General features: G+C 38.9%; 1 protein-coding gene across 1 annotated transcript in view; it reads left to right on the top strand.

Annotated features, from left to right (window-relative positions):
* Positions 1-19,407, top strand: part of TESK2 (testis associated actin remodelling kinase 2) — an 86,802-nt gene that overhangs the window by 12,571 nt on the left and 54,824 nt on the right. Inside the window, exon 3 of the mRNA XM_075508654.1 lies at positions 17,308-17,429. Within this exon, the coding sequence (XP_075364769.1) occupies positions 17,308-17,429 (122 nt within the window). The remainder of the gene's footprint in view (positions 1-17,307; positions 17,430-19,407) is intronic.

Raw genomic sequence — 19,407 nt, 5'->3', positions numbered from 1 at the left:
GGTTTAACTGTTGAAAGCTCCCCCCTCCCCAATAGCTAGAGAGTTGACACATGTATAACAGGGAGAAAAAGAATTTCTATTTGTCAGGGAACATGCTCTGACAAAACTGCTAAAGCTAGTGCAGCCTTCCAAAGATTATCTTTGGGACAGGCAGAGATCAAATTTGAAGTCAACTCAAGTCAACAAGGCCACAGTCTTGATCACTTCGAACTGTGCTTTTAACCCTGTAGGAGTCAAGAGATTTACTATTTGAAATCAGTCATCAGAGAAAAAAATTCCATCTTATGAAATACTCTAAGCAATATGTCAGTATAGTTTGTATCTTAAGGCATGCACCTGGGAAGGTTATTCATGTGAACAGTGAAAAAGGTGCATAATACCTTTAAAAAAATCAGTTAATGAAATACTTGTTTAATGGTGGATGGGTAAAGACGAGCCTATGAATATAAGATGTATAAGACATAATACAAAATAAACTGCCTTTTAGAGCCAAAATACCGAGCAGCTTAGCATGGGTGCCTCCAAAGAAAAATTTTGAGAGGGGAAATCAGCCCTCCATTTCAGCATACTTACTGACAGCACCAAGCGCTAAGCACTTAGTTTATGATCCCCTATAACTTGAGATCCTTTCTGCAGAACTTCTGGCTACACAGTTTTTCCATTTTTGCACTTGTGCAGCAGATTTTACCTAGTAATCCCTACTGGGTTAAATAATGCTGCTTTGGTTGTTGGGTTTGTTTTTTTTTTTTTTTGTGTTGCCCTCCTTCAGGCATGTCTTAATTTTTCAAGATCACTTTGAATTCTAATCCTGCCTCAGAAGTGCTTGGCCCTCCTTCACTCCCTGGTTTGACTTCAGGCACATTCCTCCAGAGTCCTACTTGATAATCTTACCAGTTTAGCTGTGAACCACTAGCTATGCTTTTGATTACGGTTTTACATTGCTACTTTATAGCAGTTCCTTCTAGATCACATTTGTCTGGCTTATTTATGAAGATGTCTTGTAAGATGCATCGAAGCCATATGAAAAACAAGTTATGATGAATCTTAGTGCTGATATAACATGGATACCCTTGAGAAACAAATGCTGGAAATGTCAGTGCTATTCTGTGATGTATGGACTCCATAGCCTATGAAACTAGCACTATCCAGGTGCAAGGCCAAGTCTGAATGCAAAGAGAGGGCAGCGTACTTTTGGTTGACTTAACAAGAGGGGTGGTGGGTGCAAATGGGTCAGTATCCTCAGGATATTCATTCTGTATGTGCTGATGCTGTAAAGGCGTCCTATTTGAATACCCTGGAATGATGGTCCTCAATACATCAATTAGTTATTAGTCTTTATTTTGCATGGTCAAATTTATGTGCTCTGAGTTTCAAAAGTGCTGACCAATCAGGGAAGGTGCGCCTGTCTAAATACGTACCTTGTGCCTGAGGCTAGGATCCTGTTTCTCATATTTATTTAATGTCTTCAAGATGCCTTAAAGATAAGCAGCATCCAGCTGTCTAATGTGAAAGGACAAACAGGGCTGATGTGGAGTTGTGCTTAGAGGTAGTGTGAAGAACACTTACATATAATTCTTTTTTATCAAATACTTGTAATGTATTTAGGATAAAACTGGTAGTTCTGTTACCTCTATGTACGCTATCTAGTATAATTTTGTTTTGTATCATTTGTGATACTGTGTCTCAAGCACGTTGTCATGCTGGTGGGCTTGACCTCTGGAACATCTGACTGTGGTAGGTCTGAGAGATACTACTGATCTCCCGAAGTGACTCATGGAGAGCTGCTTTTTTTTTTTTTTTTTGTGCTTTATACTATTTTAATTACCATTCTGCTTGATTAACATCTCTCTGTGTGTTTATCTGTAATTTTGCAGGCCTTGAGGAGTCCAGCGCAGAAATGTTTGCTGTCACTTTCTTCTTTTGGCCTCTGACCTAGGTTTGACAGAACTTGCTGACTAGAATAAATGGTGCAGAGTAAGAACTGTACAATAGAGTAAGTGAGGGACTAACTCATAGGACTTCAGACACAAAAGTTATGAGAATAGATAGGTCACTTGACAAAAAAAAAAAGTATCTGTCTTGGTTGGCATGAATATCTATTTTCATGTTATACTTTGTCTATTATGTCTCAAGGTTAAACTATATGTTTAAAAATAAAGGCATTATGGACTTCTCAAACAGTTAAGGCTTGGAAGAGTTATTAGGTCTCTACACACACACTGCCACATAATCAAAGGTCATTATATTTTACCAGTAACCTGTATTTTGTCTACAGCATATATTGACACCACATACAACACAGGTATACTCCCTCCTCTGTTGTTTTTTTAATTCAGTTCTGAACTGAAGACCTCAAAGACAGTGTCATGGATTCCAGTGCTCAGTGTGTAATGTCACTGTTGTAAATTTGTACCTAACAGATTGGTCTTGTACCTAACAGAAGTCTCTGGACCTGTTAGTCCACCAAGTTGTGCTTTGTATTGTTTTTGCTGCGCCAGCGTCTTTTTAGTACTTCTTCTTTCCTCCCTATAAACCTTGATGTACATTATCAAGTTAGATTTTGAAACTTTTGGTGTGTTAAGTAGCCCCAATTTCTGTCTCTTTCCTGTCCCATCCCAACTCTGGGAATGACCTAGTTCTTGCAATATAGGTTTAAGTCTTTCTAATATCTTCTCCAACATCTTTCTCTTTCTAAAGTGGACATCCTAACTCAGAATGCCCTAGTTTTGTTCTTAACAATGACATGTAAAAACTATCCTTTTGCTTTGTGTCACACTCTCTTGTAACGCACACCACTTGTTGCCGTAGCACATTAGTACCTTATGTTTAATGGGTGTGGGTCTCCTGTTCTGTAGCCTTCAATCCTTGTTTGTGGTGAAGTTTTTCATTTGGGTATGTTAATTTTTGCACAGATGGACCTAAGATACGAAGTGGCCTTCACTACTTCGTGAAATAATGCGAACAGAGTAATGCTAGAAACTTAGAAGTTTCAAATTTTTCTGAGTGGCAACTTCCATCAGTGAGCTGGAAGTGAACACAGAATATTGAGTAACAGGAGGCCTAGCTCAGTTCCTCTGGAAGCTCAGTAAAAGACTTCCCTATCTTATGCTGCTTTGTCATGTACAACTGTATCTTGAGCTATCATTAGCCAGTCTTTAATCTAGTTGTAGTGGGTTGTGGCACGAAGTCAGATGTCTTACAGAAGTTTGTGTGTTCATATATGTATATTGCCATTGTAAAACATTTATACAATTAGCTTAATAAATCTTATCACCTAATTTTAAAATTAATGTAAAGCTGGGAGGGGATGTTATGAGACCTACTGCAGTATCCTTAGCTGAGCCAGGCTTGAGTATATGTGATCTGTTCTTGGCAGCTATTTTCAGCCTGTCCTTTAAGCTTCCATTATAGAAGATTCTAGAACCTCCTTTGGTGTATCCAGGCCATATTTTATTATTTTAACTATCCTTTTATAGCTAGAACTTCCCAGTTTGAGTTGTTTCTACAGCTGGTCCTGTCTATTTGCTTATTGACTCTACTAGCAACTCATTACTGACAGAGGGTTCAGTTTTCCTGTGGCATTTAGTGATATATCATGTCAACAGAGGCCTTCTTCCAAGAGTAAAATGTCTGTGAATGTGTGGAAGGAGGGAAGGAGATATTTGAGTAGTTTTATAAATGAGCATGCAGAGAAGGGAATGCCAATTCAGATTAAAAGGAGAGGATGACTTCAAAAAGGACATGGAAAAGGTGCGGGAAAAATGGCAAGAGAATCTGAATTCAAGGCAAGGGAGCTGCTGCTTGGTTTGCAGTCCATGCTTAGCAAAACCCCACTGGAGAAGGTATTGGAAACCAGTGGCTCAGAGGTTGCAGACAGCACTTTCCAGAACTGGAATCTTCATTAACTTGGGTTTTGATAGATAAGCAGGCACTGCAATATTTGAACTGTCAATGTGTTTTAAATCTAGGTGTGAGTCTGTGCATTATTGCCCATCTTTGCAGGATGGCTGAGAATAGAACTGGTGTGGAGCTCCCTCCTGCAGGACAAGGAAGGCCCCAGCGCACTCCTAGGACTCTACAAGCAAGTTCTTACTGTCTCCTCTGCGTGCACCTGTTTGCCGCAGAAGTAGGATGTCAGTCTTCAGGGCTGTCAAAACAATACCTTTCCCCATGAATTCTTTTAAGGGGGAAGGGGTTAAATGCCAGCACGAATCAAGGAGATTCTGGGCATTCCAACTGGAGACAAACTTTTCTTAATCCTAACGTACCCTTTTGATTATTATTTCAAATCTCTCAACATAAACACTGACAACAGGAAAAAGTTGGTTTCTTTGTTAATGCCAAACTAAGGGGTGAATTTGGCTCTTAGTACAGCTCTGGCTTTTGCTTTTGAACAGTTTCATTGCTTTGTCACCAGACTTCAGGCCAACATTACGTTCTTCAAGGTGACATTAATATCTCCATAAAATCGCTTAATTGGGCAGAATGCTTCTGTGTTTTTTATGTAGAGGACGATAGGAAGACTAATTGTGTGTAGGCATTTTTCTTTACGGTAGCTATTGTATATGAGATTTAGCGTTGCTGGAACCATAGCTTGGTTTACACAGTGGGTGTGTGAACTTGTATTGTGTCCCCAGACTTACAATGCAGTAACAAAGAGTTTTCCTCTTGTCATTAGTAGCGTACTGGAGATAATTGCACTTATTTTTTTCCTGGAAACAATTCTTGCCCAGTAGGCATAATTGCTTTCTGCAAGTTTTGCTTACATCGAGCTTTGGCATTTTTATTACTGTTTAGGCCTTCCTACCACACTGTACATCTTCATGTGTTTTTCTTTGCTTTATAGACTTGTGGAGTCAAAAGCATAGGGTTCGAAAAGACTTCATGTCACCTTGCTCTTCATCCTTTTGTCCCAGGGCAAAAGCAGCTTTATCTGTCGTTGTTCATGGACATCTCCTTAACCTATTCTTTAAAGCTGACAGTAGAGACTACTGCAATGGGAGATGCTAACTCCTAGGTATCTCTGAAGAATCAATTTTATAGAGCAAGAGAGGAGTGGTTGTGTCATAAGCTGCACTGGACTGAAAAACCTCCAGCGGTAGATTAGGCTACTCTGACTTCCTGTGAAGATGATGTGCGTGAACAGCCCCTTCATCTGGTTGAGCTGGGAGGGCAGAAGCTCTTGGCAGAGGGATGATAAAAATCTACCGAGGAAGTGAGAAAGCATCTGGAAGATTTGCTTTCTATCATTTATATATGCTTTCCTCGTACCTTCTTTATTTAGAATGATTGTCATTTTGTCATTTTGTCTTAAGGAACAAAATAATAACACTGTTGATTTAGAAATTTGAAGTACAACAAAAATATCTTTCTGCATAACTCATAAGGAAGTATTTCTGGTATTCAGGTTAAAAATATTCTGAAGGCAGCACTGAAGTAGAAGTCAGCTGATAATGTGAAATTTCACAGGAAACCTCAAATCTGTTTCATGCTTTTTCTTTGTCCTTAGTGCTTCAGTTTCAAAGTCCTCTCATTTTCTAATGTGATGTTTTGAACATTTAGTGTAAGGTTTGCACTAGGAAAGGATCCTCTTTGATTGCCTCTGGAATTAGCAGCCTGATCAGGGGTCTGAACAACTGTAGGTGTTCTTCAAAAACTTTGTAAAACGTTAGAGATGAGATCACAGTATCCTTGATATTTGTGGGACTATTTGATAGGCTTAAAAGGTATTTTATTTTAGTTACCTTATGAAGTATTTGTAGGAAACTGCCTAGTTGTATGTATTAAATACTTTTTCAACATTGGATATTTGACTTTTCTAAAGCTGGAGAACTGTAACACTTGGTGTCAACACATGGGGAAAAATAAACAATAAAAATTGGTTTGATAACTAGAAAAGTTATTTGGTGAATGACTTCAGTCTTCACGTGTTTGGTGTATAAAAATTAATGTCATTACAGTGCATAAATGGTCTTACAATGACAAAACAGTTGTTTGAAGGTACTCTTTAGGCATAATAAGGCCCAATGGCTAGAAACTGTAATAAGAATTGTGCTTATTTTAAATGACTGTGGGAACAGCCTTGCCAACCAGAAATTGTCTTCTCTCTCCTGTTGGTTCATTGGTCATGTTTGTAGCCATGCTGTTTTTTTAGAATGTTCTTGATTAAGCTTAGAAAGGTGTTGAGAAACTTATAGCTACAAACAGTTTAAGGCCACCAATTTTGGAAGCTAATGATCTAGACAATTTTTTTTTTTCCTGAAGTGTTTGGATTTTTTTTCTCCTTGAGATTGGTGTCGCTACATCAGGCAAAATAAGATACTTCAGGCTCTGCTTATGACATATAATGGCAGAAGCAGTCCTTGTAGGTTGGAAAATGAGTAGGGAATGAGTAAGTGGATTATTCTACATATTGTACATATTTGTTACGCAGATCTAATATTTGGTCTTGTAGGCATGGGGAATATACCTTGTGACTGAGAAGTGACACCCATTTGAGCAGTGCGTGTCTTCCCTCACCCAGGTGTGGTGCATTGTTCCTCTTCTAAATTTCTTCTGTCATTCTGTCACAGTGGGATAGAGCCATTGCAGTTGTCGCTGCCCTCCCTGTGTGATGTGATGCCTATTAGAAAGACAGACGGCAAATCTTCTTGTCCACACGTGCCTTTTGGTCTCATTTCTTATTTCAATAGGGTTCAATTTTAAGCTGAAAATCTTCCCCTTTTGACTAGAGGAGACTCTTCCACCTCGCTTAAGATGACAGCGGCAAGATACTTGAGACTTAAGGTCTCTTATGTGAAGTTACAGTGTTAAAACTCGCCGCTAATTGTTTGCTTGGGAATACAGTCACTCTGTGTGTTATATAAACTGGCCCAGAAGGCTAGAATAACTTTGAAACTTCATTTCAAGCTCTTCAGTAATATCAGCTAGGTGGTTCTAATCAGTCTCTTTCTATTCTGATACTTGTCAGGAGTAGGAAGAAGCACCGTTCTGGAACTGAGATGAGGCATAAGTCCTGAGGATGCTGGTGCTTACTTAGTCAAAGTAGACGTCTTGTAAGTTTGATTTGTCTCACACTGATGTGTGAAGTATCAGCCTTTTGGAACCCTTCTACCAACTGCTAAGATGATTTGTATGGTAACCACTAAAGCAGACAGTTGTCTTTCTCTTGCTAATGATTTTTTGGTTATTGAGGTGCCAAGTCGCTGTCATCCTAGTCCTTGTCACTTAATTAGCCAGTGCTTTTATAGGGCATAGGCTGTGGGGAGAAGTAGTAATAAATAGGCCTTACTCCAACAGATCATTAATATAGGCATTAAAAACCTCATCTGCGTTATTATTCTTTATGGATTGCACAACCGGGGCAAAATACTCACTTCATCCCCACTCATGTGTGAGTAGCATTAAAATTCAGAATTACCTGTCTGACTTGCAGGGTACTCTTACTCTTACATTTAGCAGAATTGCAAATGCTTTGAAATACAAAGCAGAATGGAGGGCTAGTTCGCATTTGTTACCTGAAATAAGTCCTGATTTTTATTTATTTATTTTCTGGCTAGAAGTCTTAAAATATGCATGTAATAATCACCCTATAACATCAGCTGTGGAAACACTGGGAGTGACTCAAAAGCTGTCACCAGGTAGCAGATCTAATGAAAGCCTTGCCTTTTGTAGTGGTGTTGAAAAATTTTAAGAAAATTTTCAAAATCGTATTTCTGTAATACTTTTTCCTACAGTCCTACTTGGCATCACTACAAGTAAAGTCTAAAACTATACTGAGTGAAGCAAATTAACAAAGAGGGGAAAGAGAATTTTGCTTACACTATGTTTCACTTTTCTGGTTTGGTCAGCCAGCTTCTCTGTTGAAGAAAGAAAACTTCGGAAAATATGGCAGAACTATCATTATACCCTGAAAGTGAAGGATTTGTTTCTGTAGTAAAAAGCCAGAACAAAAATCACCGAAATGAACTTGGTGCTAAAAGAATACTCAGTCAAAAAATGAATGTAAATCAGTGTAAAGTTGTCCATTTTGAAATGTACTCATCACCTGTGTGGAAACTTGGCCTCTTCTAACTCTTGTTGATCTGCTGATGTGTTAAATGTGCGAGGTATGTCTTTGTTGTCCTCACAACTAGAGAGAATGTTCACAAATTCTGTCAACAATAAGAAGGGCACTCTGATACTGTAACAAGTGGGACCTTGCAGTAAGAGATAACCCGCTGGTTGGGTTTTGTGTTTAGTACAGTGACTTCTGTAGTTAAGAGTCCTTTGGGCCTTTGATTTTCTTCTGGAAGAAAAGTTGTGCCAATCTGAGTATAATTGTGCAGTTTCCCAGGGGCAAAGCAGGTGGCAAGATTCCCTTGGAACAGAAATGTTTGTGGGCTTTTTGTCTTGTTTTCCATAATAATTTCTCAAGCACAGCTAAATGATCTGTTTAGTTTTCTGTTCTGGATGGAGATGTGCTGGGTTGGCAGCTCTGGGATTTTCTGCGTTTTGCCAGCTGGCAAACATGCACATTTGTGTAAGCTCATTCATAGCTGATACTGAGAGACAGGTGCTGATTTACTGTTCTTCAAATAACTGTGCTGGCATATGTCCAGTATTAACATGACTGCGCCTAGAGAACAGAGTGCATCGCTTAAGATCATTGTGACACACCTCTCTGAACACTTAGTTACTGGTTTGGGGGGGCAGGGGAGTTAAATACATTTCAGTGATGGATTTCACTGCCTGTGCCTGGAGAGTGTGTGTGATGGTAATACACGTGCATGTGTTACTGACTAGTATGAAATCTAAAAATGAAAAGTGCAAATTATTATTGATGGCAGTAACAGAAAAGAGATGTTGTTTACAGTCTCAGATCCATAGGGAATGCTTCCTCATAGTCCCTTAATAGCCATTGGAAATGATTAGAGAAAGGAACTCCAAAACCTGCATAATGTGGCTTCTGTTAGTCTTTACTTCCCCAGTTGTTGGGAATTCTGTATGCGAGTCATCCAAGATGTCCTGTTCCCAGTAGCTGCTGAGGCCATATCCAAATTGTAGGGACTCCCTTCCCCTCTCCTTGTGAGCTTCCTCCGTCTGGGAGTCGCCATGGCTGCCGACCCGATCTCACTGTGCTTGTCACAGCCTGAGAGCGCTTCAGGGCGGCTGCACGGCCCTTCGTGTTAGGCAGCAGCAGGCGCTGCTCTGCACGGGTGAGGCCTTCTGTTTGATGGTCTTGTTGGATTAGGGGTTGAGGAGAGGACAGAGCTATGAAACATCCGCTGGAGGATTCGGTACTGAGACAGTGTTGCTTTGTTAACTAATCCATAGCTGACAATATGTCTAACAACTGAGTCACTAATGACGGTTTGTAACTTTCACATCAGCTGCCTGCAATTAAGTCCTGCAAATCTAATTCTTGTGCTTCCTAGTCTTTACTGACAACGAGGAGACATGGTGTATTTAATGAGTTACTTTTTTTCTGGGAGAACTTAATTCTTAAGAAGAGCAGTTCCATGAAGGCTTAAATAACAAGAAACTATTTAGAGCTTTTGTTTTTGGCTGTAGCCTGAAAGTTATTAAATGTAGCAATTTATAAAAACTTAAGTATCCTCAAGTAAGGAAAGTGTAGCTCCTTTATACTCCCTGCTCTCTTCGCATTTGTGGTTGTGGTCAAGTCTTGGTGCTGCAACTGTGATTATAGTAGCAATAGTTGTATGCCAGTGAGCTCTGTTCTGAAATGTGAGATTGACTTCCTTACTCATGCATGGTAACATTTATTTGAAAGACTTATAAAGGAAAGGTAAGGAAATTATTTCTGCCCAAAATAAAACTTTCTTTCAAGGTTCCCATACCGATTTTGAAAACGAACCCAACAAATGGGTTTGATGAATAGCGATGATGACATCATTGGTACAGTGTTGGGGCTGCGTGCTCAGTACCAAACTGTTAATATACTGTAAAAGACTGAAGGTGCAATTATATGTCGGGAACACTCAGCCTGAAGTGTTTTTTTGCTTCAAAAGCATCTGCAGATTATGTAAATACCATCATCTTTCATACAGGATAAACCCATAGTAACATGGGAAATATTTAACCACAAGTATTACAAATTAAATAGGAAAATAAGGACACAGCTACAGTGTCTGATTGTGTATTATCTTTGGATGTTACAATAGTTATTTGCAGATGTCAAACTTCCAGTTTCCCTGGCAGGTAGATGGCAATATCACCTCCATTTTCTAGAGGCAGTTGAAGAGAGAATGAAAGTAAGTGAAGTAGCATGCCCACGGCTGTTCAATGAGCTGATGATAGCTACCATTAAAAATGAAGAATAGGCTTCCAGTTCTGTACTTCAAACTCAATATTTCTTTTCCTTTCCAGACTATGACATTAGACTGAGGTATAAAGTACATACTTGAGCTATATACTGAGGTTGTGGTATAACAATGCTCTTCTGCATTTTCTTGCCTAGTACTTAAGCGGTGGGTCCATATTCCTTCTCCTGGATTGCAAAGGGAATTTTATATGGTTACATTCTGCTGAACTGGCTACAAAATTAGTCAACTTCCCCGCCAGGGCTGTGCCTGTTTATATCTCATCTCAAACTGTGGAACAATAGTCCTCTGATTAGTTTGTGCTTTCTCTCAAAATAAGACTGTAGTCTCTTTTTGCCTTTATGATTTGATTGAGATCAAGTTAACGGCAGAGAGATGTGCACAGATTCCTATCAATAAATGGTTTGTTTAAAGTAAATGAATGCTGTATTTTGGGCCCTGGTTCTACGTTACAGTGGGCAATGAAGAAAAACAAAATACAAAAGAAAAATTGAGAGGCTTTTGGCACGCAAATGGATTTACAAAGTATCAACGGTACTGCTGTCTCACTAATTATGAATTCACTTTAGTTTGGCAGATGAATTGGACAACTTGTTTGACTGTAGGTGTGGAATATGCTGGACTAGAGGTGTGGAATATGCTGTAGTAATTGAACTTGCTACTTTGCTGAATTGGTGAAACTAGAAGTTATGAAAGTTATCAAGGTAGGATCTTTGTTTGATGACCAATACCAAGCCTTTGTACTAAAGGGAAAATGGTAAAGGCTCCAACTTTTTTCTCTGTATTTCTCACAACTGTTTTTAGTACTAAAAATTGGTGGAGTCACAATTACTGTCAGGGTTTTGAAAGGTTTTGGGTTTTGTTCTGTGCCTAGTTTCTGTACATCTTCTGAACCTGTGCTAAAGCTCTTGTAACACATAGTGACTAGTTTTGTTTGGCAAAGTTTTGTTACACTTGGCAGGCTTCTCTCTTGCTACAAGAAGTTAAAGTGTAGTGACATTATACTACTACTCTGAAAACAACCACAACCCAGTCTGACTCCCTAGCATCAACATAGCAGCTTAATATTATCTGGACTGATGTATCTCTTTAAGCTTCTATTTGTCACTGCAAATTTTCCTAGTGACATGAGATTTTTGACTTGATATAGGCATCACTACTACGAATATGTGTTACATGTTAACATTTAGAAAAACATTTGAGATTCCAGTTTTACAAACAGTGTGATCTGAGCTGAAGAATAGGTTTGTCTTCTCAATTAAAGGGAGCTTTCTTCAGTCAAACATAGAGTTATGCTATATAGCATAGTTAGTGCAAACAGCCTAGAAAGGTGACTAAAGTAATGTCTTCATCTCTTATAATCACAAGAGAAAATACTTGCAAATCAGATGAAGACACTTAGAATGATACGGAAAAGAGACTGATAGAAGGTGGCATAGATAAATAAAAAGTAATTTGACCTTTGCTGTATGTGTCACTAACATGAAGGCTGCAGGCTGAGTGAGGAGGAAACACTTGAATTGGTGAATGTAAGGTTGGTGAGCCAGTACAAGTAAAAAACAATGTGTAGCATTTTTGTGGATAATGCAGTAAGCTTGGAAACAGGAAAACTCAGGGAAGGTAATCTATTAGGACTAGGGGGGGCTGCTTTTAAAATGGTACTTTGGACACATGGCAGGGAAGGTGAAGGTGAAATGGCCAGATGAAGATTGAGATGTGGAAAAGAATGAAGAAAGAATTGGTGTGGGTGCTAGAGATAGACAGGCAACATGATTTTATGTAGTAGGCTGCATAAGATCTGTAAATAATTAAGCATTGAGGCTGGATAGCAGAAGAGGGAAAGGTAAGGAAAAACTGGAAAGCAATTAAATGCAGTCTTGGAGGAGAACAGTGACAAAATACTTCCAAATCATTGTTATATAGTTGGAAAATAATGAAAATGCAGTGAAAAACTAGGGGCAAAAAGGAAAGTTGTATTGGCAGATTTATCACATCAATATTAGGAAATGTTCTTCAGATGCTCATTCCAAGGACACCTGGAAAGGTACAGTTAATAGTAAAGGTCAAAAAGGCCTTATGAAAGATGAAATCAGACTAGATTTCAGCTATTGCTTAAATGCTCCTCCCCCTTCAGTCCAGGCAAAAAGTGGAAGTAATATAAAGGTTTGGATTTTCAGAAAGCCCTGACATATCTATATGACTTAATAAATAATTATTTAAATGATATTTAGGTTTTTTTTAATAATAAAGAATTTTGTAGCTAAGCAGCAAGCTGAAAATCAAACCCACCAATTTTTGCCAGATATTGTGTGAACTTGGTACAGCATTTATATAGTGACTAGTTCTTTTGAATGTGAGCCTTGCTCAATCGCTATTATGAGATTTCCTTCAAATGTATTACTAATTTCTGTACGTGGATCCATGACTTCCTCTACTTATAACCTTCTTCTAAAGGAAGCGGTAAGGTCCAGGATCAGAACACGGTTTGGAGACACAGTGAGCAGGCAGGCCATGCAGCTAGCCATAGCCAGGTCAAAGTACTTACAAAGTACTTTGATCCTAGAAGAATCAGAGTGCAAAGGGACAGTTTAACTGCCTGCCAGCAATAAAACAGGGAGGCAATATCTGGTTACTGTGACCTCAGAGATGGAGACACATAGGTAAGCAGACTGAGAAGTCAGAAGCGCATGCAAAGCAGCATGGGAAAGCAGCTGTAGGATTGTCAGAATATTTCTAAGCAGAGACATGATCATCCAGACATCACTGAAAGGTTACTTGGTCTGATATGCAAGGAACCCTAATTAATAATAATGTCAACAGCTTTAAAAGCTTTGCAGCAATCTGCTAGTTGCATCAGTGAAAGGTTTGAATTGCATGAGTAAATCCCTGCTTATGTTGAGTATACAGGCATATGCCTGAGGCAAACTGCCTTGTAAACATATGTTAAATTGGATCAGCAGTATTTCCAAAATATTTACTAGTTTTCCTTCTGGAGCGGTCAGGTGGCTGAAGCACCACTTCCATGCTTTCATAGCACAGAGGTGGCCTGAAAGGAGATGAAGGATTAAAACTAAATGGTTTGGCAGGGTTTTGGCAAGGGATGCCGAAACAGACCCAAATTTTGTCAAGGGTACGACTGACAGGTAAGTAGGCACAGAGGGTAGTGTAACTGATAGCTCCTTCTATGTAGATGATCCGGAGCTTGACCGAGACCTTAAAGATAGGACCTCTCTGTTCCCTGTTGGCAGTCCGTTCTTGCCACGGAAATACCGTTTGCCAGCAGTGCTTTAGAGGAGAGAACACAATTAGTCTTATGTATCTAAGGGGAGAACATAATTAGTCTTATGTACTGAGGGGAGACCTTATCGGTCTCTACAACTACCTGAAAGGAGGTTGTAGGGAGGTGGGGGTCGGTCTCTTCTCCCAAGTAACTAGCAATAGGACAAGAGGAAATGGCCTCAAGTTGCGCCAGGGGAGGTTTAGATTGGATATTAGGAAAAATTTCTTCACCGAAAGGGTCGTCAAGCATTGGAACAGGCTGCCCAGGGAAGGGTGGAGTCACCATCCCTGGAGGAGTTCAAAAACCGTGTAGATGTGGCACTTCAGGACATGGTTTAGTAGGCATGGAGGTGTTGGGTTGTCAGTTGGACTAGATGATCCTAGAGGTCTTTTCCAACCTTACTGATTCTATGATTCTATATTCCAAGTGATTAGCATTGTGTTCCATAATATATAAACTGGTATTTGAATTTTATTCATAATATTGGGTATTGTCCTCTTGAGAAGATGTCCTCCCACCTTCAGTTCTGCTTCTTCCTCCTTGCTTAAAGGGTAGCTAGCATGAGAGGAAGAGTCCTTGTTTTCCCACCTCTCCTTTGGTTTGATTAGGTAATTTGCTGTTCTATCAGATTCAGGAGGAATACACCCTCCAACATCAGAACAATATACAGAAGTTCAAATAAAATCACTGGTGTTACCTTATGGTGTCCCTTTAAGTCAAACAAAGCATAGTGCAGTGTTGGGTGCTGTTTAGAGACCAGTTATATGGACAGAATATGCTATATATGCTAGAAATCTGAGCTATTTCCAAGCATGGTGAAAATGATTTTATAAAACAGATGAACGAAAACCCCCCAGACCTCACCTCTGAACCTTGTTCAGTCTATCAAAACTGAAAAGACTCCAGAATATCCTTCTGAAATGGAGGATGAAAATTTTTGTCTTTGCAAAAGCAGCTCAATTTTCTCTGGATGTGGAGTTAGTGCTGTGGGTAGTCAGACCTTTGAGAAGCAGTTGCTAGCCACTTCCTCTTGTGTATCAGACCTGAAAACCCAGGAAGCATGCAGGACACAGTGCCCCAAAAACTTACCCACCCTGTTTTCTGAAGTTTTCCTAGCTCAAGAAGAGTGGTCAGAACAAGGAAGAGGCAAAGAACAAGGAAGAAGGTCCTATGATAGATTTTACTTTTACCTCAGAGTTGAGGCAAAAGGATGTGAAATTTTGGCACGGAACCGAGTGAATTATAGAAATGGGCAGCAAATTAAGAGGTAGCTAGCACAGTTAATGAGAAGGCAAATACTGTTTAAGACCACACTTCATCTGAGTTCCTGCTCACTTTCTACCTCTATTCATTCCCTGTTGGCAAACCTTCGAGCTTCTGTGTTAGTGGAAAGGTGATTTCTGAGGAAGTTCTGTTGAGAGCATCTCTCTGCCGGTAAGAGTTAAGTTCCTTCAGATTCTTTCCTATTCCCTGCAAACCCCAAATTACTCCACCACAACACCCAAGATTCCTAACCCTCCTCCCAGAGGAAGTGTGCTGATTTAGCTGCTGTGTATAGATTCAAAGCTTTCAAATTATCCTTTTTTCTTAATTTAAATTTGCATTGTTGGAACAAATCTTCCTTAAGTGTATGAAAGCATTTTTTAAATTTCTTGTTCCTCAGCCAAAGCACCACTGCTAATAAAACTAATGTATAACTAAAATATAGATTATAAAAGTCTGGATATAGACATTGACCTGTCCATCTTAGCTTGTTCATTCAAATCAGCTGGGTATGCAAAAGCTATGTAATTAAAAATTAATGAAAGCACACAATAGACACAAGAAACCTGACAAGTAACAATAAACCTCATCAACTTAACATGCAATCATCCTGCTTAAAACCAATAAGGATGCCAAACAGGCAAGACAGGTTATGTGCAGAAGGATTCTAGATTATCTTGTTATAATGCACTAAAGCTGTAGTTCGACCAGTTTTATTTTGAAGCCAGTGTTGCCACTGAAAGGAGGAGTCCCGTACTTATGAACTTGCTGTTGGTTTCTGCTCTCAGTGCTGATTTCAATATCCTTCTCTACCTCCTTTCTCTGATCCTTCTTGCACTGGGATTACTGGGTGACTGTGGGTGAGGCAGCTGAGGAGCTCATGGGCAGGAGGGGAAGCAGGAGAAAAAGCATCTGTGGGCTATTTTTCTACTCACTCAGTCCCTTGATGTTGTTTACTACACTTAACTGTAATGTTTCCAGTGCTACCCTATACTTCAGACTAGGACGGGAATAGGCAACTTGCGTTAAGCCAGGCGCACATCTGAAACGTGACACCCTTTCCTCCCAGTACATCCCTGTGCTGAATTCGTGGTGCTTTGTGTCTAGGTGAGAATGTTTAGCTGAAATATGCCCCTTGTTCTTGAAGACATGGTGTGCAAATAAAACTTGAAAATGGGTATCACTTGCTGTCTCAGACCTACCAGTGAGCCTCACCTCCAAAAAACATACCCAGCTTTCTTCTTGCATCTGTTTATCATGAATTCAGCTGTTCTTTCTGTAACTTATATACCACAGCTAAAGAAGCCTTTTATGGGGAAAGATCAGCAGAGTCTCCTGGAATAAAAGGAGGTAGGCTGCCATTGTTTGAAAGACGGGTAGTTTGTGTGTACCTACATCGTAATGTAGATTTCTGTTTTAAATTAGAAAGCTGTTGAGAGTCTTAAATTCTTGCATCACAGACTTTTCTAAACTTTTTCTAATCTCCATAAACATGAATGAATTTGTCATGGTGGTAGTTCAGTGCTTTGAGAAGTACACATTTTCTGCTTATGAGCTGCAGGTACTGATGTAGGAAGAAAATAATGGAAACACGACTTCTATGAATACTACTGATATGCATGTGGGAATGCTGAACTGCAAGGAAATTCTGAGGCTTGGCAAGTCTTGTACTATTGTGACAACTCCTTTCTGATAGTAGCACACTTCTACATAACCTTGGTTTGTTTGCTGATGACAAATAGGCTAGTTTGAGAGTATCAAGTTAGAAATGGCCACAATCATGCATTTCTGACTGTGGAAGGTAACTCTGAATGGTGTGCTGGTTCTGCACAGTTGCTTGAGAAATCCTCTTTTTCACGGTGACATTCTGCAGCCACTACTGAACATCTAGACTGGGTGATACCATGTCAAGTAACCTCTCTGCTTTGCAGCTTTCTGTCCACTGAATGTGTAATCTGGTTCGTGGTCTTGATTCGGAAGTAAACATTGAATACCTCTGAAATCTGCCCTGTAGCTGTAACCAGCAGGTCCTCTCATAATACGTTCTGTGGAACAATGACACCAACTACTGCAGTGGGAAAAGAAGAGGGATATGGGTGGAACGAGGAAACACCTCATTTCATAGGTCTTGGAGCAGGAAACTTTCTCTCCCTGGACAAATAAGTGGCTTCCTTCACTTGTACTAAGAAGCTGATAATTATTTTTTCAACTTCTCAAGCTTTCTGTCATCACCAGTTGCAAGAGAAGAGCAAAATACCTTTTCACATTTGGGTAGTATGCTTATAGAAAGTCATCTGTGTGATAAAGACTACAGAAATCAGAGTATAGATTAAGTCATTGTACTATGGTTGTACTACAACATTACTAAGTTGTACTACAACATTACTGTTTTTTCAGTCTTGCATTTCATATGCTTACCATTTTTTTGCTTGTATCCTATAGGTAAGGCACAGAACTTCAGACCAGGTAATGGCTTTGAAGATGAACACACTGAACAGCAACAGAGCAAACATGCTGAAAGAGGTTCAACTTATGAATAGACTCTCACATCCAAACATCTTAAGGTATACTGGCTTTTTTCTGAATCATATAGAGATAGGTTGTCTTTAGTAGAGCTTTCCTATTTCCAATTTTTATTTATTTATTTTTTTATTATAGCTGTATCTGTTGTGAATGTGTTAGGATCAGCTTTTAATTTAGTGGAAGAAGGGGAGGAGGAAGAAAAGACTTGAGCAAACTGAAAATCCACATGATTTTGGTATCTGAAGTTTACCAGTAATGAGTAACTTAGTTCAGAGAAAAACAAGTTTTCACATTATAAATTTCTGATGAATCAGTAAAATGGTATGAAGAGTGAAATTTGGCTTCTCTTCATGTATTTAAATTATTGCAAATTTAACACCATTTAAATAATCTATGGTTACTAATCTTGCAGATTAACAATGCGAAGTGCCATAGCTTCCTCATATTTTAGGTCTGTTTTCTGGTTTTTAGCATTTTCTTATTGTAGTATTGCAAGGTGGGTTAAGGGGGTAAGAAGAAAAGAAGCTAGAGTTGAACTAATCTGATTTATCTGCTCTTGAAAGGAAAAAGGTAGTTCTTGTTTTGCAACAGATTACTGGATGCAAATCCAAAATGTTTCAACGTGTATCTTGTTACTCCTTGAATCTTTTCAGTCTTGGTTACTCTTTTATGATGATGTGACAAGCAATTAACATAATTAGCTGAAGCCATAACATAAAGAAGTTTAAAGGTGTGATGAAAGTGCACCAACTAGCCAGTTCTCCTAAACTGCTGTTGCACAGCTGGGATCCACTTTGATAGTCTTAGGCAGTATAGGTCTTTCTGAAAATTTTTGGAGACACAGTGAACTTTAAGTAACTTAATTTCTTCTTCTTCACTGGACTGTTAAATAGTACAGACATAGTACTGATTCCCAAAATCCTTTATAACCAACTTTTCTGGTCCTTGAAATCCTGGCTCAGTCTTCATCAACTGATGTGTAAGAATATTATCTTGTTTGTTTCCTTAAGTATTTATGAGGAGACATATCAGAAGCATTCCATTAATTCATGCCTATTTTCTCTTATTTTTTTCTTAAACCCCCCCAAAACCTGTGAATTTAGAGAATTTTTACTCATAGTAAACAGTGTTGGTTTTATCACAGTAGTTTATTCAAGTGTTGTAGTAATCTGTCCCTAATTGGAATTCTTAATCTGTTTTCTTTGCTCCAAGGTGAGGCGAGTTCCCAGCAACTCCTCTGGCTCTTCTGTTTGTCTGTTTGGTTGGTTTTTTAAAATTATATCAGATATCTGGCTTTTTAGGTTTCAGGATCATTAATTGTTTCTTATATCTATCTACCACTTCCTTTCCCTCAGAATCCTTAGATAAGCAGCTGATGATCCTGGGAACTGATACAGCTGCTTTTTTAGTAAGGTTTGTGGAAAGAATAACTTCATAGGATTTGCATTGTCAGAATCATGAATTCAGTACACTTCATCAGTTTCTTTATCAACTTTGTGTGGTTTGTAAATCTTATTTAAAAAAAAAAATCTAGCTTTACAACTCTGTTCAAAATAAAGTATTTAATTTGGGCTGGGGTGAGGGAAAGTAGGAAAGGGATAGTTTGACAGGCAAAAATCATTCAGTTGCAGCTTAATGTAACCCTGCCCCCCCTGGAATGGAGTTACACAGGTGTTGCTGAGAACAAAAGTTTTTGTGCTCAGTTCTGAGTAATTGCTGAAATTTAAATGTCTTACGATGTCTAAGAGATCATATTGATGATATACCAGTTCCCTCTGGCCTTAGAGCCTATGAATAATTTGAAGTCAGTGGTGTTGCACAGATGGTCCTGAAGAAGGAACAATAATGTATTGATTTATGCATGAAGCAGAAAAGAATTCCATTTGGTCTCCCAGTTATTACACAGGATTGATAGAGAAATCTTTTTCTGTGTGCTCAACTAAGCAGTTATGAGTAAATACGTAAGAAATAAATTACTTAAATAGAAACAGTTTATCTTTTCATAATTGGTTTTGAAGA

This window comes from Mycteria americana, chromosome 7 (assembly GCF_035582795.1).
Source record: "Mycteria americana isolate JAX WOST 10 ecotype Jacksonville Zoo and Gardens chromosome 7, USCA_MyAme_1.0, whole genome shotgun sequence".
Classification (NCBI taxonomy): domain Eukaryota; kingdom Metazoa; phylum Chordata; class Aves; order Ciconiiformes; family Ciconiidae; genus Mycteria; species Mycteria americana.
The sequence above is the reverse complement of the archived record's forward strand: the minus strand, read 5'-3'. Positions and strand labels throughout refer to the sequence as shown.